Source organism: Rosa rugosa, chromosome 1 (assembly GCF_958449725.1).
Source record: "Rosa rugosa chromosome 1, drRosRugo1.1, whole genome shotgun sequence".
In the NCBI taxonomy this organism is placed as follows: Eukaryota; Viridiplantae; Streptophyta; class Magnoliopsida; order Rosales; family Rosaceae; genus Rosa; species Rosa rugosa.
The window spans coordinates 67,444,346-67,466,394 of NC_084820.1; the positions used below are offsets into that span (position 1 = coordinate 67,444,346).

Below are 22,049 nucleotides of genomic sequence, written 5' to 3' on the forward strand. Positions count from 1 at the left end.
GTGTTGGGAGTATTGGTTTTGCTACAATCAGTCTTTTTTTTGTGCTTTGATTAGACTTGAAGTTGTGGGCATGTTGATGCCAGCTGGGCTTACTTTTCTTACTACCATTTTCAAGTTTTTGCTAAAATGCCCGATATTTAACTTATTTTTTGATAAACACCTAAAAATGTATTAATGCAGTAGATACTACAATCTCGATCATTTGTGAATGACAAAGTAATTTATCTGAAGTCTGGAATATTGCTCTAAAAAAAAAAAAAAAATTAAACAGGTAGGTCATTGATGGTCTGGTTCAGGTCTTGGGCTTCATGCTCTGTCCAGCAACCGATCAGCTCCTTCAGTTTCTCAAAGACAGGAGTAAGTGCTTGAAATGCATTAGTTTCAATCAAGCGGCCATTCAGTTCAATCAATTTCTCTTTCAATTCGCGGGAGCGATGATGAAGACCTGAAATTGCACTTCCATAGAGTGTTTTCAACAATTGGTACGAGTTAGTCACAACGCTCAGAAAACAGATGCTCCAGATGAAGAGCACGACCCATCCAAAAGGTTTAACAAGGATGAGCAATTCTAAAACAAAGGCAAGACTTCCAAACAAGAGGCTAATCTTGTTCATGAACTCTCCGATATCTGCATTGTTGCGGGCAACTTGGATTATCATGAAAGCAAAGCTCCCAAAGTAAATGACTGAGTCCACAATAAACAGAGTCATCAGCATACTGCCGTAGTTGGTCTCAAATGGACATGCATTTGCAAACTTGAGTGGGAGGCAAAATCCCAAGATGGTGATGAGAGAAACAACGCAACCGTGTAATGCCCCTGTAGAACTGTTGAGAAGTGAACTCTGATCCATCCTGTTATTATGACCATGAGAAAATCAATTTAGTAAGTAGAAGGACCAAGGGTTTTAATGAGGTACAGATTATAAACATTAGGAAGTCAAATGTTAAAAACAGAGGCCCCCTGTTCCTACTACATGAGACTTCGATCCCATTGTTCTTCAATATCAGTTAGAGTTTTGTGTTTTAACAATGAAAAATTATTCGTCCCTCTTATGGGCAATTATGAAGAGCATATTGCAGGTTACCAAAAGATGGGAGAAGATGCAGAGCAACAAGAATTGGGAGTGATTTGTTTGTAGCAACTCTTGGTACAATCAATCCCATTCTAGTCGAGTGCCACTAGTAGCTCTATAAGATTATTGTACTTCTAAACTAACCTATGAAAATGAAAGTATGAAGCCCTCCAATGTAACCAAAGAAAAAACATTTAACGTATGAATCATTAACAGGAATACTTCAGATTAATTATTCAGAGATCAAAACCGAATCCCTATTCCATATTAATATTGAGCAGTAATAGATGTTTCAATTATTGTAAAAATCACAACAGAACTTGTGATCACTGCAGCAGTGGCTTGTGATGAAAAAGATACCATCTGAAGGAAAATCAGCATTTATATTGGCAGTAACAAATATTGCAACCAATTAAATGTGTCCAAATAAGTATCAAGAATCAGCAAGTACATATCAGCAAGATTCAGAAAAGTAAGAGCAAATGAATAATCCCCTGTTTTTAGCGGTAGAATAACTTAACTGGACCGCGACCCGCCACCCAATATTAGAGGCGATTCTGCCAAAAAAAAAAAAATCTGGTAATTGACCACCGATGAACTGCATGTAACCCAACCCCTGACCTGAAGAGGATATAGAATTCTGGATATGGCAAGAAAAAAAAAATTGCAGGTCGTGGCTACTCGGATCCACTGCCTCTCGTGCTACTGCACAGAGAATCAACTATCTAATTCAAAGCCCCTACATTTGAATCATAGCCCGAGTTACTACACAAATTTGTCGACAGTCCAAGACATGCAGTGGTCTACTAGCTGCCCTTCGACTAATTAATATAAATTCCAGAGGAAAATGCAAAATTGAATGTGACCGTGAAAAGACTCGCTCCAATTCTTCATAAAAACAATCTCCGGCGGTATCACCCTTCTAATTCGCTAAATGATATTAACATGTATAAAAGATTAAGACAGAATTTTTTTTTTTTTTTTTAATATCAGCTAAGAGTTGCAGCAGGTGAGCGGGACTTCCTGAAATGTAGCATCCCAATTTTTTTTTTTTTTTTCAAAAATTAGATATATACCGTGAATTCCATATATATGACTCAGTAATGTTAACAACAAACAGTAAACATCAAGAGCAACATAGAAAAAGCAAACTAAGGAGTTTCATATGAGCAAGGAGAACCAAATTAAAAGTTGCAAACCAAAGCAAATTAAGGAGTTTAATACGTACCAACACTGGTGAAGGTGAAGAGTTAACCGCAGTGATATCTGCAATTCGAGAGCTATCGATCTCTATTAACACTAGTGAAACCACAGCAAACTTTAGCGGAGTCCATTCGGTGATTTCAGTCATAGCTTCTCTACGATCGACCGTATATGTTGGGCGAAGTGAGGAAATGTGGCTTCAATTGTTTGTCTTCTTGGCTGCTGTCAAAAAATTCTAATGCTAAAGACAAGACAAGTTTCTGTTTATATGAAGAAAACCAAAACAGACAAGAGAGAACTTTTTGTAATAATTACAAAAAGTCAAAAAAATCAAAAATAATTTCTCTGTATCTAAAGAAAACCCAAATCGACAAGAAAGAAAGAAAGAAATTACAAAAAGTCAAAAGAATCGAAAATTTCTTTTTTGTCGATTTGGGTTTTCTTTAGATACAGAGAAATTCATAAAGTGTTCGTGAAAAATTATTACAAAGAGTTATCTCTTGTTTATTTGGGTTTTCTTTAGATAAACAGAAACTCATAAAGTGTTTGTGAAAAATTAGTTCAACCCCATGATACAAGTGTCATATTCTCTGTCATTGAAAAAAAGTGTCATATTCTTTGTCTCACAATGTTTCGAGATTTTGATTTAGACCAAAAGTAAATCTTTTGTTACATGAATATCTAATTTCACTGTACTAATTGTCCTTTACTGATCTTTATTGTTAATTAGGGATGTTATTTGGATTAATTTTCATATTAAGGATGCTGAATAAGAAAATTTTCACATCAAAAATTATACTAGATGGTTTTAGGCACATCTGTGGCGATTTAAGAGAAAAAAAAAGGCATAGATGGGTTTAGTCGGAGAAATAATGGCATATATGTTTATTATTTAAAACATATACAATAATAAGGCAAAAGATTTAATACATGCATTATTTTCTTTACGTTTACTAATACAAACTAGCATGAAAAAAAAAAGGTGAAAACCACGTCCAAATTGTACCTTGGCTATGATAATAGTGCAACTAAAAGAGTTCAAACCGTATTGACCGTTGTGAGCGCCATATTGTTTGTCTTATTTTCTGCAGTATTTTGTATGACTAATCTAAATTTTTCAATTCAAGATATTTGTAATGAAATGTTATTCTCTTCGGCACAAAGTGAAGTCGTTAAGACCACAGTCGTTAAGAATCTAGAAAGCTCGTTTTCTAGCAATTTCCAGGAAGGAAGTTCCTTTTCTATTATCTGTTTGACTTATGAATGAAACGCGCGAAGCGCTAAATATGAGCGCAGATTGAATGACTCTACCAGATTCATCAGCACGTGACTTCCTCATGCAATAATGCCCCATGGAATTTGATGGTGGGCCGATTGAACTGACTTGTTCTAACGGGCTGTTTATGTCAGATAGGTCCAGCCCACTTCCAAAACTTAAAAGTCAAAACTACTCTGCTCCCGCTCTTTTCTGCGAAACTAATTACTGCCTCACTTCAAGCCCCAAACGGCCAAACTCAATCAGAGAGAATATTTTGAAACTTAAAGTGATTATTACAACAATATCATCAATTTGCGAAATCATATGTCCAAAACTCCAAATTTATCGTATCTATGTATTCTATTAATAAGTGTACACACGTCGTAGGCTGTAGTTATAAATTAAACAGGTAACCCATTGATGATCTGGTTCTGGGCTTCATGCTCAGTGCAGCGGAAAACTCTGATCAGCTTTCTCAGTTTTTTACAGGCACCAAAAATCCCTGAAACTTCGAAATTCTCCATCAAACGGCCATTCATCGCTATCAGCTTCTCTTTCAATTCGCCAGAGGCTAGAACAAGAGCTGAAACCGCACTTTCACATTGTGTTTTCATGTATTGGTAATTTGGTACGATTTACTCGCAACGCTAACAAAACAGATACTCCAGAAGAAGAGAACGAGCCATCCAAAAGGTGGAACGAGGATGAGAAGTTCTAAAATGCAAGCAAAAGTTCCCACCAAGATGATGATCCAATTCATTAAATTACGAAAGTCTGTCGTACTGTGATCAGTTTGGACTTTGGAGTATCATGACACCTATTGACCCGAAGTAAGCCGACACGTCGATAACAAACAGCCTCATCAATAGTGTACTGCTGTAGTCTAGAGACGAATTTGCAAACTCCAGTTGGAGGCAAAAGCCTAAGATGGCGATGAGAGAAACAATGCATTTGTTCAATCCCACCATAGATTTGGCCCGAGGTGCACACTCCTCCATTCTGTTAACGTTAAGACCATAAGAAAATTAATCGAGTTAGAATCTATTTATCTAATTAGTGAAAAACATCGACTATGGCTGTGAATGAATTACAGATTATAAAATTAGGAAGGGTCAATTTTAAAAACAGAGCTCTCTGTTCCTACTACATAGAACTTCCCTGTATTCTTTAATATATCAAAGAGATCTTTGAGTTTCAAAGGCTTCAAATTTCTTCCAAAAAGTCAAATTAGAAAACAAAATAAGGGACGCTAAGTGCACCATGCACCAAACTCCAAGTCATATCCATGGACCATGCTGATGTAGCCGGGCTGCCGGGGCATAATCATATCCATCGTCGTCATCGTCGTCTCCATCTCTACTTCTTGCACAATTATATTAAGCAACTCTAGAATATTGCGATTTGGACTATCATTATGATTATGCTCCAGCCGCATAAGGTTTCTGTAACTTACAGGTTATCCACTATATATTTTCAATTACGTCTCGCTGAACATAACTATAGAACTTTTATAGAACTTCCCTTCTTTAACAGAAGCTATAAAACATCTTCCCTTCTTTAACTGAAATAGCTAAGAGTTGCAAACAGCAGTAGCTTTACATTCCTATCAACGGAAAACTACATAGGGCTAAATAATATTAACACAAAACGTAAAGATCAAAACATGTTAAAAGAATATATAAGCTAAGATTGAGAGGAACTAAAGCAAAATATATCATAGTAAGATGACTAACACTTGCAAGTTAACAGAACTGCTGTTCTCCATTCCGCAGCTTCTCGATCTGTGTGGAGCTCAAACCTTCCTCTCGCTTCCTACCAGCTTCGGAGTCCGGACCAACAAAGAAATGATATATGGAAGAAATGAAGTTATAAGGAATATTAGACATGCTTAGAAGGATTATGGCATGCCTTCTAACGTCAATACGTCATAGTGCTCGATCGAGCTGCCCGTTAACTTACAGAGTCACCGGGCCTAACAAATGTCAAAGAGTACATATACGCATAAAAACAAAAGTCCCGGGACTAAAAAACTTACACATTTTACTGCTGCACGAGTTTGAAGCTGCCCTGGGTTTGGAGCTGATCAGAAACTACATATAAAAATGAAAGGTTTCCCACTTTAATGTCACTAGGTACCCCTCATGTCACTAACGTTGCTTCGTGCTTGGATGGATGAATGGATCAACAGTTGTTTCGGTCACTAACACCCTTGGTCTTCTTTTGCTTCTAAGATTATACTTGTACATAAGACAACTCCAACGAATTTTCTAAACATTATCTTTTTTTTTTTTTGAGTTGAAAAGGTGATTATACAATTTAACAAGCAGTATAAAGATGACTTGCCCGTAAAGGCGGTCAGAAAAAGTCATCACATAAAGTACACATCAAAGTACACTCCCAACCGAGCATACAACTACGCACACCCCTAACACACCCACCTTTTAGGATTAAGCGTAAAAACAAGAGAAGAAGCTACCCCAAGAAAAATAAAATGCCCAAGAAGCAGACCCTCTCTTGTCGATCTTTCTCACTCAAGCAGAAGTAAAATCATTGGAAGAGGGAGTCACTTCCTCAACCACAAAAGGAACCGCAGTCTCCACATATGGGTTAGGAGAACCACCCAATTCTTCCTTACCCAACATGTCATCCTTCCCAGCTAAGCCATCAGTCGAACCCAGCGCTCCTGTAGCTCCCACTGGGGCATTCAAAAAACTAGCTTCACCTTGACCGTCGTCTGCCAGCAATTTCAGGAATCTTTACCGACCCTTCACTTTGGACCGAGACTTTACCACTCACTACAAGAAATCTGGGCTTTTACCGCCTAAAATTTACGGCGTGCATCCATGTGTGCCGTAAAAATTAGTCATTTACGGCGTGCATTTAAAGAATGCCGTAAATGTAGTATTACATAGAGCTATTTACGGTGTGCTTTAAAAGCGCGCCGTAAATGAGTTTCTGTCTTGAGTTATTTACGGCTTGCGTTGATAGCACGCCGTAAATGTAGTATTATGTAGAGGTATTTACGGCATTCTTTAATTGCGTGCCGTAAATGAGGATGACGTATTTACTGCGTGCATTAGTTGCGCGCCGTAAATGGGGATGATCTATATACACCTCAAACCGTGTTTGCCCGCTCAATTTTTTTGCCGAAACTTAAACTTCCCACTTTTTTTTTTTAAGGACATAAAGGTTCCATTGAAAACAAAACCTCTCTCCTCTCAGACGGCCAACGCTTACAGCTCGCCATCTCTCTCACGAAATCTCCCTCTTGATCTTTACCCACATGGCTGAAAACACCAGTTGATGTGGAAGCAAAAGCCTATCCTCCAGCAATTGCAGTGGGTAAATTTCTCTGTCATCTCTCCCTCATCTGCATACCAAATTGGGGCATCAGATTTTAATTTTGTAGGGTTTCTTTTAGATTGGAGATGAACATGCATCGCTTTGCTATTCCAATTCTCTTTTTGGGCTTTTGATATTCATAATTTTCTGCTAGTTTTTTAGCAGCTCAGGTCTAAGTTTTCTGTTGGGAGATCGAAACTCTGCAGTAGGCGCTGGGCGGCTGGGCAGTCATGATAGTCACTCTCCGCCTCTCCTTCGTCGCTCTCTCTGCACCACGCAACCGCGCCACACCTCTCTCTCTCTTTCCCTCCCTCCCTCCTTGATGGGATCTCCCTCAGTCTCTCACTGTAAGTTCTTGTTCTTCTTAATCTGGGAAATTTGAATTTGAAAATTGAAATGAATTGGAAATTTGGAATTCGAATTGGTATTGTCCTACACTCATACTGATAATCTGGGCTTCGTATTGATTCTATTGAAGAAAAGAAACTTGTATAATCAGGGTTTCGTATCGATTCTATTGAAGAGAAGAAAGTTGTATAATCTGGGCTTTGTATTCGTTTAATCTAGTTAGATATAATGAATATGCAGATTGTTAATGAATAATGCTTCGTTTAATCTGGTTAGATTTAAACTGGGCTTCGTATTCTAATGAATAATGCTACTTGGTAATTGGTATTCGTTGAATATGGAAATTTAATTTCATTTATTTTGCTGCTTCTACTTCGAAGTTTGTTGTGATGCAGTCTTGATTCTACTTTAAATTTGGTTAGATATAATGATTAATGAATAATGCTACTTGGTCAATTACTTAATTGTAACTTGTTTCAGCTTGAGTGCAGCCCATTGAGAAATTCTAATTATCTTCACCTTTGCTTGTTAGTGGTTGATATTGTTAGTTTACAAATGAGAGATTTTCTGGTCAATTGAGAAGTTGGGAACTGTGAGTCTGCTACATATCTAACATGGGTTGTTGTGGAGTGCCTTGGTTTATGTCTGCCAATCTTTCTGAAAAGTTGGCATCCTAGTCACAGATTGTGAGATTAGTAGCATATTGTGATTACCACATTTTCTTCTTCTCCCCTACTGACATAACAAATTTATGTTTAATTCCTGGCAGTTGTCAACTTGACACTTGTTGATCTTCCTGGGCTTACAAAAGTTTCTGTTGGTAAGTATCAAGGCTCTCATTGTTTACATGTATTTCTTTGTCGTTGTATCTGCCTGTGGAAAAGTGTAAAGAAGTTCAAGGGCTATGGATGGAAAAAGGAATGGTAGAACATAAATACATATCTAGTATTGTAATATGACTCTTAACAATCTGACTTGGTGCCTGTAATATGACTCTATTAATCGTACATGTAATATGACTCTTAACAATCTGCCTTGGTAAATGTAGAGGGTCAGCCCGATAGTATTGTGCAGGACATTGAAAATATGGTTTGCTCCTACATTGAGAAGGTAAAGTCCATTGAAATTTTGATCTGCTTTCTTCTTCTTCTTTGTTTTTATTTTTTTTATTCTTTATTTTTTATAATTCTCTTTTTTCCCCTGAAGTTGTTACTATGTTTAATCATCTTATCTGTTCAACATTTTATGCAGCCCAACAGTATAATTTCAGCAATTTCACCTGCTAATCAAGATCTTGCTACATCTGATGCAATTAAAATCCCTTGTGAAGTGGATCCAACAGGTGAGTCTAAAAATTCACATCCAATTTTCTTATCTGTTCATGCTTTCCAAAAAATATTCATCTGGTACTTCTAAAATCCCTGAGATCATGGTGTTTCACAGGCTATTATTGCGGTTCCGAGAAACTGATGCTGGGAGTGGAGGTTAAAAAAGTTTTAGTGCGTCTCTGCTTCCCGTGGCCAATCCTAGATCCCTGAGATCATGGTGCTGCCCATGCTTGAAATGAAGACCCAAGCAGGAAGCTGCTACATGGTCGGGGCCTCCAAAGGTAGACAATCTCTTTTATCTTTGTATTTTCTGGGTCCTAGTGTTTAGCTTCTGTTTGGCCCCATTTTGGGTTAAGCCATCTAATGCCTTTTACATGTGTAGTTTATAATTTCTTATTAGTGTTGTCAACTTGTCTGCTTGAGAAAATGAGTAATGAGCCTGTATTGGTTTATTGATCTTTTTGAAACGGGAATGTGTTATAATCACTAATGAGAAAGCATCCTGAAACTTCAGGAAGATAATCTATTGCTAAAGGGAATTTCTATATTATGTGCTTATATTTTGCTCCCTTGGTTCTGCTTATCTGCAAGAGAACCTTCATGCACAAGGGGGATTATTTTATTTACTTGATGTCACTGTGATGATAAACTGGGTAACAATGCTTGAAATAAATATTTTGTATATGATGTTTTTTTTTTTTTTGGAAGATATCCCAATGGCTCAGTTTTGAAGCAGCAGAACAAAAAAAGACATGAACTGAGGAAAATGTATTCTTTTGTAGGGTAGCTAATTGTTATACAGTCAATTTCCAGTAATATGGGTAGGCCACTTTACAGTTTGTTGTCACACTATTTGTGTTTAAACCATTTGCAGTGGATCTTTTTCAGTAGTCTATTGTAGAGTGTGTTGTGGTTGAAGATTGTTAAAACAGAAGATTGTTAAAACATAAATAACTCTTTGCCTCAAAATCGTTCCTTATCATTGATTTTGGTCTTTTTATTTCTTTTGTTTCACTCTACTGATACTCTTTTTGGCAAAAACTGTATTTTACAAAGGCTAGGAGGGATTCGACAGATATTGAAATATATGGGATGCAAGGAATCCCACCTGATGTCTTGGCTGCACATTATGGAGAGGAAGGTAAAGGATCCTTACCAGTGGTTTTTCTTGACTTTGAAATCTCTTGGCAACTGTTTTTCATTAGAGTTAAAGTCCAATTATACCAAACAAAGTTCATAGACCCTATAATTTTGTTCAGTTGCTTGTTTACTCTTTGGAATATTTTCTGAAAAATCATGGTCATTTGCAGAATACGACGCCCCGTCAAAAATGGCTAAATGGAAATCCCATCAACTCAGCTTGTTGGCGGTGTGGTGCCAGGTTCACTGGGGATATATCCTCCCTAACCACCTTTTGAAATGCGGCCAATGTATGTTTTTACTTTTCTGTGAGGTTATTTTATTGCTTTATATGTCTCAATGTTTGGCAAAAGTAGGTCAGCAATTATATCTTCCTGCAGTAGAATACATGATTATCATATCATAGATTTATAAACAACTTATCTACATGCTTATATTCTTTGTTTGCATCAAATACAATTCATCGGTCCCAATGCCTCATAACGGTTGGCAAGTTGCACCCCGTCCCCAGCCTTGGTATCCACAGCCTCCGGCAGTCTCTGGTCCTCCGCCTTCCGGATTGGGTTATTCACAACAGCCATTGTTTCCTGTGCAGCCACCTCTACCATCAACAACATCCCCTGGACTTCAATCTTCACAGTAACTCCTCCTGAACTGCTGCATTAATTAATTGATGTAATGATTTCTACTAAAACATTTCCAATTGTTATTCTGTAAATGAAATTAATCATAATGAGGGTAATATGAGTATGACATTTGAGCAAAAAGAAATTTTTTTTTATTTGAACATACCTCATTTACGGCGCGCAGTGTGCACCTTAACTAGGAGTTTAGCCACTCTTTTACGGCATGCTGTGTATGCCTTTAATTTGAGGTTTTTTACGGCGTGCAATGTGGGCCGTAAATGACCAAATGACATTTGTGGAACCACTTTTATGGCGTGTTAATTGTTCTTTTATGACGCATTTTTGCACGCCGTAAAAGACATATGTCTTTTACGGCGCGAGCTTTTACAGCGTGTTTTTGTGTGCCGTAAATAGGCTTTTACGGCGCACATGGTGGGCCGTAAAAGACCAAGTTTGGTGTAGTGACTGCCTCATCCTTCTCTGCAGCTTTTTGTTTGTTCTTAGACCCTTTGGGGCGGCCAAGCTTAGTCTTCTTTGGAGAGATCAGAAGACGACCCTGTACTTGAGGAAGTGACAAAGCAATGTCCTCATTTACCAATAACTCAAACGCAGTAGGAGGAAGAAGTCACTTTCCAGGTTTCAGCAGGGCAATCTTTGTTTGTCGTTTATGACCACTAAGTTCCCCGACTGCAGTAGATAGCAATGCTGGGATTGACAGAGAACCCTTCTTCAACAGCCCCGAAGCCTGAAAACCAGAGGTCAGATGCGAAAAGAATGCAGCCTGGTTTCTGTGTTTAAGGGCCTGCGCTGCAACATCTTGGGACATAAACCCTAGGTCACCAGGAAGCCTAGGTTGGCTAGGAGTCCTAATGACATCAGAAACCCTAGCTACAGAAGTAGGGCGAGAGACTTCCACCGCCGTCACCAACGACAGGCCAGCCAATTCACCAACCGGAGCCCCGACCGGCAAGGATTCTTGCTCTTTTACAAAACGCAGATCACAACCCTCCACGTCGTGAACGAATAAACCACAGCTCTTACAGAGCCCTTTCACCCTTTCATACACGAAAGACAAATCCACCTCCACAGTAGAAGAGAAAGAGAACTTATGGAAAAACCGAAACCAAATGCCAAGTTTTTATTTATGATTGTCGAAAAAAATTTACGAAATCAGGAATTTTTTTTAAAAAAAATTACAAAATCAAGTTACGAAAAAATTGTCAGGAATTCATAAATAAAATTAAAGGAAATGATGGAAAAGGTCACATTAGAGAGTGAAATGATAAAAATGTCACCTAGTTTCTCACTTGATAAAAAGGTCCATAATGAATTGTTAATAATATTAATTTAGTCCTTATGAATAATTAGGTGATGTTAAAAAAGGTCAGTTTTTAATTTTTCTGATTCCCATTCTACCCTTAAAGCATAATACACGTTTATAACTTTAATATACTAAACCCCAACCTCTATACCTCCGATGTCGTCCAAAACCTACGCCTCTGATGTCCTCCAAGTCTCCTTCCAAATCTAACAGCTGCCGATCACCGCAGCTCTCTCCAAGTTCTTCTTCTACGTCCTCTCTCAGAGCCTCGTCGTCGATGTCGCGGACTTCGAGGCTCCTAAACGGCGCAGTTTCGATTACGGAAGCAGTGCGGTTTGGGTTTCGAAGGTAATTTGCTGTATCAGAGTAGAGATTTGGCTTATCGAATTAGAAATTGGGCAATTGTTCATAGCGACTTAGATTTTGGAATTGAGTTTTGGATGAAACGATTATAGGACTGTTTAAGTTATTTTCGTTAATTCTGGATTTGATCCAGAACCAGAATTATCAAACTCGTAATTTCGATCTAGAACTATCATGATTTCTCAAGTATAAATTGTAGGTTTATCTATCCACGGTTTTGATTTGTGTTTAATTTTGATGGTGAATTTGATAGAAGTTTAGGAATTATGAAACAGGTTAGTTTTTCTTTTCTTCAATTGATGTGCTTTCATAGAAATTGTTGTTATTTTTTTTATTGATATAAATTCTGTTGAAATTAGACGATAGATATAGTATTCCTTGATTATTTTGATTTAGTTGCTACTGGACGTTGGAAAAGAATTGGTCTGAGATACAATCAAAACAATAATGGAATGTAGAAAGTAGGGAGAATTGAATTTGAGGAGAGATGCAATAGGTATTGTAATCCTTTGTTTTTCATTTTTGTTTTTCATGTTTCTTATCGACTCTGCATTCAGTTCTGCAAAAAAATAAGGTAGTTCTACTCATCTTTGATATCAAATTAGTGCATTCGGTATTCTTTAATAAAGGCTTTAAGTTTCTTCTGTTTCTTAGCTATATGTATAAAGCATCTTATACTATAAAGAGGGAGTATTTGATGTTTGAGCGTTTGTATTGACATAGTTGCCCAAGAGAAACCCTGATATTTGTTAATTGCTATTTGCTGGTGTTAATATGTACCATTGGAAAACAACTTTTGTCAACCATAAATCTCAAACTTAACATAGTCTTTTAAAAACAGTTTAATCGTTGAGGACAATAATGTCAAAGCACAGAAGAAAGCAGGAAAAAAAATCCCACAACTGAACTTAACCACCCTGCACTCACACAGTCCCACGTTCATCGTATGTATGTGGCGATATCTTTTACATGTAGAGACAGAATAATACTTATGCCATTAGACATAGCAGATAAATTATATATATGTATTTATTGATCTTTCTTTTTCTCAATTGGCTTTGTAAGTTGTTCTTTCTTTTTGTTTGAACAAGTGGAACTCCTGAATATAACTGGAAATGGGTCGTCCTACGCTCCTAATAGATCCTTTAGTGGAAACAATGGGAGCAGTATCAAACTTAGTGGTGAACAACAGCTTTAGGAACATTCAAAACTATGAGTGACCTTGATGTAGTGCAATATATTTTTCAGCTTTTAGGAGCCATTTGGACCATATTTCTTTGCCTTCTTTTGTTCTTCTTGTAAGAATGCTGCCTGAGGAATCAATGGAGTTTATTATGCAATTAAAAAGAATAGAGATAGATATCAAACTGATTCATGCCCAAGTATAACTGTGAACAGATAAATTGTCTCCAAAGTGATACTGTATTTGATTTGCCTAATTGGACTTATTTGAGAATATATGTTTGACAAGGATTTTTTTTATTTCAAATAGCATACTTATATATGTATCAACGACCATTGGTATGGATGGAATTTCACTTGCCTCCAAAGAGGCAGCTGTTGAAGAGTCATCTGTCATTATTTTTCTTGTTGATGGCCAGGTACAGTTTTTGATAAATACTTGTTGGACCAGGTGCAATTAATGTGCTTCTTGTCTCTGCAGCATGCTAATACATTATTGGTTGGATGAAATTTTTCATTAGTAAAATTGGTCTTCACACTGTAGGTATATGTGCTTTCGTTCTTCTGATATGATGAGTCACATTTAAGTAGAAGTTCTTTGACCCAAAGTGATTAAAAGACTACTCGAAGAATAAAAAATATCATGCAAGCTACAAAGTTGTATATACAGTTCATGAGAAACTAATGGGCTAAGTAACACCGTGTCAGTTCCTAGATTTGGGTCTGAGAAGTTAGTAGTGGTTGAGTTACTAACGTGTTTAGCAAAGTAAGGAATGACTTTTTTTTTCTTTTGTTGTTTTGTTGTCTTGATGTTGCTCATGTAGTTGGTAAGGCATGCACAAGTGTTTTCTAATTAATCAAACAACTCATATTTACTTTTAGTAAATATACTGTTTCTTTTTATTTTGGTGCAGGGTGAGATCATAATTTTGATTGCAGTCCAGATGTCTTCCTTGATTGGTAATTTGTTTGCAACAACAGCAGATTTTCAAACTTGGAATGTTCTTTCACAAGGCAAGAGGTTCCAAGCTGTCATTAGAGATGGGAACAGAGAAAGACTTGCAGCTTGATGCTTAAAGCAATGTGGTGGTAGCTATAGAGTTATTTATGATCTTTGTGGTAGATGGTACTGGGAATTAAATTCCTCTTTTAAACTGATATCAAAAGTACGTTATGTTCTATAATATTCTTCATTTATACTTTTTTTCTTTATCGACCTTAATCTTATTTGTTTTATGTTTATGAAAAGTGACTTGATATAAATGCTAATTAATATTTGTGGCCGGAAAAAGATTACAATGTAAATGAGAGCTTCTTGGCTACGTGTCACTTTTACATTTTCGGGTTTCTAGCCTAGCTATCAGTTAACGGGCTACATATTAGACATGGCAATGTGACCTGGCCTGTGACTTGGTCAGTGATGTGTATAACTGTGACATGCAATGTGACTTAGCCAGTAACTTGGTTAGTGACATGGATATAACAGTGATTTTGCCAGTGACCTCACTAACTAGGGACTTGGTCTGACCAGTGACTTGGATAGTGACATGTATAAGTGTAAAACAGTGACATGGTCATTGACATGCAATGTGAATTTGTGAATGACATGTGTATCAGTGACATGTTCATGTCTGTGATATTGCTAGTGACTTGAGATTAACAGTAATTTGGCCAATGACGTGTATAACAGTGACATGGCCAGTGACATGCAATGTGACTTGGGTAGTAACTTGGTTAATGACATGCAATGTGACCTGACCTATAGCTTGGTCGGTGACGTAGATAACAGTGACATTACCAGTGACATGCAATGTGACTTAGCTGGTAACTTTGTCAATGACATTGATATAATAGTAACTTTGCCAGTGACTTTATTAACTAGGGACATGGCCGGTGACATGGTCACTAACATGCAATGTGACTTGGTCAATGACATGTGTATAACAGTTACTTGACAGTGACTTGGTCAGTTACTTGACAGTGACTTGGTCAGTTACTTGACATTGACTTGGTCAGTTACTTGACAGTGACTTGGTCAGTTACTTGACAGTGACTTGGTCAGTTACTTGACAGTGACTTGGTCAGTGACGTGTATAACCTTACAAACTGTAACCTGACCAGTAACTTGGCCAATGACATAACCAGTGCCTTGAGGTTAACCGTGACCTGACCAATAACCTTACAAACTAAGGATCTGGCCTAGCCAATGACATGTGTATAACAGTGACTTGATCAGTTACTTGACAGTGACTTGGTCAGTTACTTGACAGTGACTTGATCAGTTACTTGACAGTGACTTGGTCAGTTACTTGACAGTGACTTGGTCAGTGACGTGTATAACCTTACAAACTGTAACCTGACCAATAACTTGGCCAATGACATAACCAGTGCCTTGAGGTTAACAGTGATCTGGCCAATAACCTTACAAACTTGGTCAGTGACTTGGCTACTGACTTGAAATCGAGATACAATAGGGATTGACAGTGACTTGTGTACTAACTTGTGTTCAACATTGGACATGATCAGTGACATTGACTTGTTTGAATTCAGAAAATGCCTGAAACTTGAATGTGCTGTAAATTTCATTAAGGAAAACTAAACATAACAGTGATACCATAAAAAGATATAAAAAGCTAATTGATTTAGTAAGCTGGAGTTTACAATTGGCCAGTGACTTGCATCCTAAGCCCTAAACAAATTTCTAAAACTCTAAATCTATAGAGATCCAAATCTGCCTATGTTTCGCAAATGTCTTGATTATATGAGCTCTATATTGCAAAATATACTTCTTGCAGAGTGTCTTTTGAATCCCCTCCTCTTTCGAAAGTTTCTCCATGTAGTACATCACAAAAATTCCACAATCCAATCTGTTGGCCATGAAAAAATTATAGTCAATGAATTTGAACAGTATAACAATAAAGTGACATTTTAAAGTTTTGTATACTTATAAGATTACTTCTTGTGAAAATGAGAAAATCATCAGTAACTTTGACAGTTACATGGTCAGTAACATGTTCATGACTATAACATGACTAATTACTTGAGGTTAACAGTTAACTGACCAGTGACCTGGATATAACAATGATTAAAAAATTTCAAAATATGCCAGTGACATGCAATATGACTTGACCAATGACTTGTTCAGTGCAATATGACTTGACCAGTGACATGGTCAATGACATGGATATAACAGTGACTTGGTCAATGACTTAGCAAGTGACATGTGATTGACATTGGACATGACCAGTAACCTGGCCAGTAACAACAAATTTGACACATAATTCTACAATTAGCACATAGTTCTCAAATTTGACCAAAGAAATTGAGCAAGCATACCAAGAACCAAAGCAAAACCCACAAGAGTCAACAAATGATAACTGAGCCATTCAAAGAGCACCCAAACAAAAGTTGCAACAGTTAAAACACTAGCTAATATGTTTTTGTTCCTCCACAACAACACATCAGCAGCTAAACAATTCAGACATTAGAAAGAAACAGATTATTATAGTACAAGTAACAATTTTTAAATTGCATAAAAGGCTTCTCTGATGTTCTTTCTTTGTTCTCTTTCTTTCATTAAAGACTATATACTTCAAAATTTGTTATTGTATGACCACGAAGAAAAAAAAAGTATGAAACATAATGATCCTACAAATACCAATATTTTTCATTAAAGACTATATATTTCAAAATTTATTACTGTACAACCACGAAGAAAAAAAATGTATGAAACATAATGATCTTACAAATACCAAGATTAGCATTAAATGTGCTAAATTACTACTTTCTGCTAAGTTAAATAATACTCATGTTGAAGTTTGAAACTAATTTCGTTGTGGTTATGAACTTAACTATTACCCAAACAATAATTTGCATCCTTTCGGTACTTTGCTGAAAAATTGTCAGTTTTTGGTTCACTCATATACTGATCACTCCTTTTTTTTTTCTTTTAGCAAAAACTATAACACTTCATTAATTCCGGTCCACAATATTACAGAGGAAGATGACAGGTTGGGCCCATAAAATAAGTCCCCCGCACATAATATTGTTCTCCTAACAACTAAACCCCCTAACAAGAAATAAGAAATAAGGTAATACTCAAAAATCCCCTACCGAACCCGAAGTCTATTCCTTGCAGTGACCCGCTTGCTTCATTGAAATCAAAAACAGAAAGTAAAATGAAACAAAGTAAATTTAAAACTAGGAACCTGAATGGACATATCCTCATTAAGCCACAGTCTTACCTCTCTTCTGCAGGGATGACAGTGGATCTGTACTTGAGCTTGTCCTCAAAATATGGCCTTGAGGAAGAGACTTAGTCACAAAACCCTTAATCATCTTCACTTCATCTTCAGTCCCAATTACCACCTTCTCCTTACCTTAACCCTTCACCACCCAGTCACATCCTTACCCGTATGAGTGTTAGTCAGAGTCACACTCCCACTACTACCTTGATCAAGAGCTGGAGGCACGGCCTTAAAACTAGGCGGCACCACCCAGTGGCCATTAGCAACCTCCATCACCACAAGCACGAGCCTCAAAGACGCATGCACACCATCACCCCCAATTGTTAGGGCTCCCACGTACCACAACTCGTCACACCATGCTCAAAGAAACCATAGATAGCATATAGCCTTCGCACATTCAGGTATTCAATGTACTAAATTACTACTTTCTGCTAAGTTAATTAAATGTTCAGGAACTAAAAGCAGAAAATTATTAAAGACAAAATCAATCGGATTTAAAACAAGCTAACCTTCGAGAACTTCCATGGCTCACAGTGAACGATAGCAACCCAATTCCTTCACTGTTGCTTTGATCTTTGAAGTTGAGTTACTGTAAACGATTTCAGGAAACTTAATTAAGACAAAAGAAAAACAATAATAGAGAAGATGATCGGCGACGAAGATGAGCCGTATAAAAGAATCGAGGAATTCAGATCTGAGAAAGAGAGAGATTGGAGCTAAAGAAACGCACCGTTTGGAGGGAATTGAATCCCTCCCTTCCCATTCAATCAAACTATGAAATGCTGAGGAGAGGTCTTAGAGGCTTCGGCGTCGGCGACTCGAAGTGGTGCTCCTCATCGGACATGGCAGGCTCCGATCTCACAGAGAGAGAGAGAGATATTTTTGTAATGGCCGACACTCCAAATAGAAAAGGGTTCAGATGGGCATGGGGTAACGGGAGGGGGAGATAGAGATAGAGAGAGGTGTCAGTGGCACTTTTTGTAATTAAGTTTAATTCTAGTGTTAGTTTGTTAATAGGTGACCTAGATTATTATGGAGACATTTGTGGTATCTGGATTATCATAAGGCACTTTAAAATGACCTCTTTTATCATTGTCCCATAAAATTATCTTTATTTATAATTTAAGGGTTTTTCTTATTTTCAACTCCTACAAATTCTCTATCTCATTCTCTATTTCTGAGAATACATATTCTTGGTTTCATTACCTATTCCTATATAACTGTGATGATATACCTCCTGCTAGCTTATGCTTGCAATGTTTCTCCGGTCCTGAGTTGTGGAAAAAGAATAGCCATGGCGTCCCATGGCTCTGCTTCTTCCCTTCCTCTTTACATTATCATTTTATTGTTGTATATGTGACAGTACTCTTACTTAATCTCTCTTCCTCTTTACATTATCATTTTAAAATAATGAAGTATTGTGGATATAAAAATTTATTTAATGGAAAAAAAAAATAGTTATTGATGGTCAGTTCGGCAATCTGTTGAAGTCTTAGGAAATTTTCTTTAAAATTATTTTGACCCCTAGGCCTTAACTTTCATTTCATATGCTTAATATATTACTACATTACGTAATAACTGCATAACATGTATTAGCAACAACGTAAAATTTAGTGAATTGAAAGAGAAGCTCCAAACTCTTTATCAGCTGTCACTTGATTAATTCAAATTGCTTTTTAGACACTACTAATTTTAAAATTAAGATTTTCGATTTTAAAACTGGGTTACAATTGTCAACCAAATTTTTTGATATCCTGCATGCATAATATTAGTAGTGCATCAAGCCATATTGCTCATCGCATGCAAATGTGCAACAAACTTTGGTGGGCTAAACTCCTCCTAACGGGCTGTTTGTGCAAGACTATGTCGGTTTGATCCACTTTTAGCACTCGACAGTATGTCTTCCCGCTCTTTTCCGTGAAACTAATGTAGGAGAGAGCTTCTATTCATACCTCCAAAAGTGGTATTTGGATCTCTTTCTTTTTTCAAGCAATAGTTGACTTTTTCAACTCATGTCAAATTATCAATAAGGACAGAAAAGACGGGAGAAAGAAAAAAATATTTTCTTACAACAAGAATTGGGAGTGATTTGTTTGTAGCAACTCTTGGTACAATCAATCTCATTCTAGTTGAGTGTTAACAAGTAGCTCTATAAAATTATTTCACTCCCTACTTTTAATATTCCCTATGAAAGTATGAATCCCACAAATGTAAACAAAGAAAAGAAAAATTAACAACAATACTTCAGAGTAGTTAATCAGAGATCATAACAAAATCCCCCTGTTCCATATTAATATTGAGCAGTAATAGATGTTTCAATTATAGTAAAAACACTGAGCATCAATTAATTACAATCAATAACAAAAATTATTGGGCAATAAGAAAAGGAAACATCTTTCTTGGGCAGAAATAGTAAGAGGTTTAAGAGCTAATTAGCCAATGCTTGGCAAAAGCAGAACAACACGCTAGGTCGGTGACTACAATGCAGTTCCGGATTTATTATCAGTAGAACATATGCTGTAAATTACTACAAACCGCTAAACGTACGATATTAACATATATAAAAGATATAAAATTTAAGGAAAAAAAAAAAAGCAGCTAAGAGCTGCAGCAGGTTAAGTGCACCTGGGATGCAGTATGCAAAACTTTTCTTTCTTTTTTTTACAATTAGCCTTAGCTGAAAGATATACCATCAATTCCATATATATGACTCAGTAAAGATCAAGAGCAACATAGAAAAAGCAAATTAAGGAGTTTCATATTAGCAAGGAGAACCAAATGTCCAAAAGCTGCAAAACCAAAGCAAATTAAGGATTTTAATTTGTACCAACCCTTGTGAAGGTGAAGAGTTAACCGCAGTGCTGTCTGCAATTCCAGAGCTTTCAAACTCTACTAACACTTCTGAAACCACAGCAAAACTAAGCTTAATAAGGGACAATGTGGCGAACAAGCGGACACTCGGACAAGAGATGATATGGGCAGTGGCGTAGCTAAAAATTTCTCTTAGGAGGGTCAAACTTTATTAACTAACAAATTATATTCATTTATAGTCGTCCTCTAAAAATAACATAATCTTTTGCCCAAAAAAATATATATATTAGTATAATTAAGAAAATTTAGGTGTAATATTTCTTGTACTAATGCTGAAATTGAAAGATCCTTAAATCATGTTGAATAAATTTTGGGATTTAAGATGAATGATAAATATAGAAAAACTTATGTGTTACTTCAATTTAGCATATTAATAAAGAATCGTAAATATGCGCATATGAGCATATATCGATCAATAGGGTAAGAAAACCTTGAAAAGATTCGTATTAATTAGATATATGCAGTGTATTAATAGTGTAAAATATTATTTCATTCCATTAAAGTTCAAGGATAATTAAAACTAATTAAGATAAATTTGTATTGAATTTTAAAAATTGAGACTAATTAAGGATTTTTCAAAAATTGAGAAGGGTCAATTTTATTTCATTCCATTAAGATTCATAGATCATTAACACTAATTAAGGATTTTCTAAAACTTAAGAAGGGTCAATTGACCCTTCTCGCCCTAGGCTAGCTACGCCCTTGGATATGGGTCGAGGAGTGTGATATGACTCATATGAGTCAATGGGGAGTCATCTGAAATGACGAAACTGCCCTACTTTGGTAGATAAACTATTTTCTGTTTCTGCGACTCAGTTTCAGTTTTATCACTTTACTAGTCCCGAAGCCCGTGCAATGCTGCGGGTTTGTTTTATTTCCAAGTTCTATACTTAATAAAGTAGTAAATATAATTCAAGAAATGTTAGCTTACTTTCTCACTAGATATATAATGTAACTGAAGCTGTTATTATTTCACAGATTGCAAAAACTAATGTTCTAACCAAATTTGTGTATTTGAATATTTCAAAATGGACGAAGATAACAAACTTGGTGCAAAATTAATTTGGCTAATTAATGTGAGTCCAACTGAAGCACAAGAACTTAGAACAACATACAAATTGAATAGGTAGTTCAATTTTCATAATTCTTCTGTAAGTACACCAACAACATCCAGGGCATCACCCTCTTTTTGTCAACTAATTAAAGCGAATGACTTTAATTAAGAGCATAATATTAGTCATCTCCACACATTTAGCTAAAAGAAGAAGAAATACAGGTAAATGTCACTCATGCTTGACTTGGTCATAAGTAACTCATACCTCCCAAAATCAAGAAGGCCATTATGACGCCAAAACTAATACGTGGCAATACCATAATAGAAGACATGAGGCAGGGGCAAAACCATCAATTAACTATTCATTTTCTTTGTCCTTTTGCTGAATGAGTTTTAGACTTTTAGTATAGTATAGTTGTAAACTTGTAGTGGGGATTTAACATAGATATTGTGACCCACACAGGTCCAAATCACCATCCTGGCACCGGCGGAGAATCTTTTAATTATTTCTGTACATTCTGTACTTAGACAGAAACATAAAAGGTTTTTGTGAAGAATTAGTTCAGTATCGTGTCCCCCTTTCAAGTGTGTCATACTCTCATCTCAAAATGTCTGAAGAATTATAATTTCTTACTTCAGTAACTTTTAACAGTGCATGTTTTACACGCTTTGTTGATGTTAACTGTTGTGGGA

General features: G+C 36.5%; 1 protein-coding gene and 1 long non-coding RNA gene across 6 annotated transcripts; one reads left to right on the plus strand and one right to left on the minus strand.

Annotated features, from left to right (window-relative positions):
• Positions 1 to 6,697: 6,697 nt before the first annotated feature.
• Positions 6,698 to 10,488, plus strand: LOC133745818 (phragmoplastin DRP1E-like). Of its 4 annotated transcripts, none has more exons than XR_009863798.1 (8): positions 6,698 to 6,876; positions 7,039 to 7,223; positions 7,994 to 8,044; positions 8,273 to 8,334; positions 8,476 to 8,566; positions 8,668 to 8,833; positions 9,609 to 9,693; positions 9,863 to 10,488. XR_009863798.1 is itself a non-coding variant. In XM_062173966.1 (8 exons), exons 1-6 carry the CDS (start codon positions 6,838 to 6,840, stop codon positions 8,760 to 8,762), a joined length of 531 nt encoding a protein of 176 aa, XP_062029950.1. In that variant the 5' UTR covers positions 6,698 to 6,837; the 3' UTR covers positions 8,763 to 8,833; positions 9,609 to 9,693; positions 9,812 to 10,488. The 4 variants fall into 4 exon arrangements, 2 of the variants coding, with proteins under 2 accessions (XP_062029950.1, XP_062029940.1); XR_009863797.1 differs by having other exon boundaries at positions 7,042 to 7,223; XM_062173966.1 differs by having other exon boundaries at positions 7,031 to 7,223; positions 9,812 to 10,488.
• A 5,266-nt stretch (positions 10,489 to 15,754) lies between these two features.
• Positions 15,755 to 18,317, minus strand: LOC133745827 (uncharacterized). 2 transcript variants are annotated; one of them, XR_009863801.1, is made up of 4 exons: positions 18,162 to 18,317; positions 17,941 to 18,020; positions 17,429 to 17,859; positions 15,755 to 16,051 (listed from the first exon to the last, which is right to left on the minus strand). It is a non-coding gene; the product is annotated as an uncharacterized LOC133745827 (long non-coding RNA). The 2 variants fall into 2 exon arrangements; XR_009863799.1 differs by having other exon boundaries at positions 17,429 to 18,020.
• Positions 18,318 to 22,049: the final 3,732 nt, after the last annotated feature.

Coding starts and splice junctions, on each gene's coding strand:
- LOC133745818 (XM_062173966.1), top strand. CDS start 6,838: ATGTGGAAGCAAAAGCCTATCCTCCAGCAATTGCAGTGG. Junction 8,045..8,272: donor GCTTACAAAAGTTTCTGTTG/GTAAGTATCAAG, acceptor TGGTAAATGTAG/AGGGTCAGCCCGATAGTATT. Junction 8,335..8,475: donor TTTGCTCCTACATTGAGAAG/GTAAAGTCCATT, acceptor CATTTTATGCAG/CCCAACAGTATAATTTCAGC.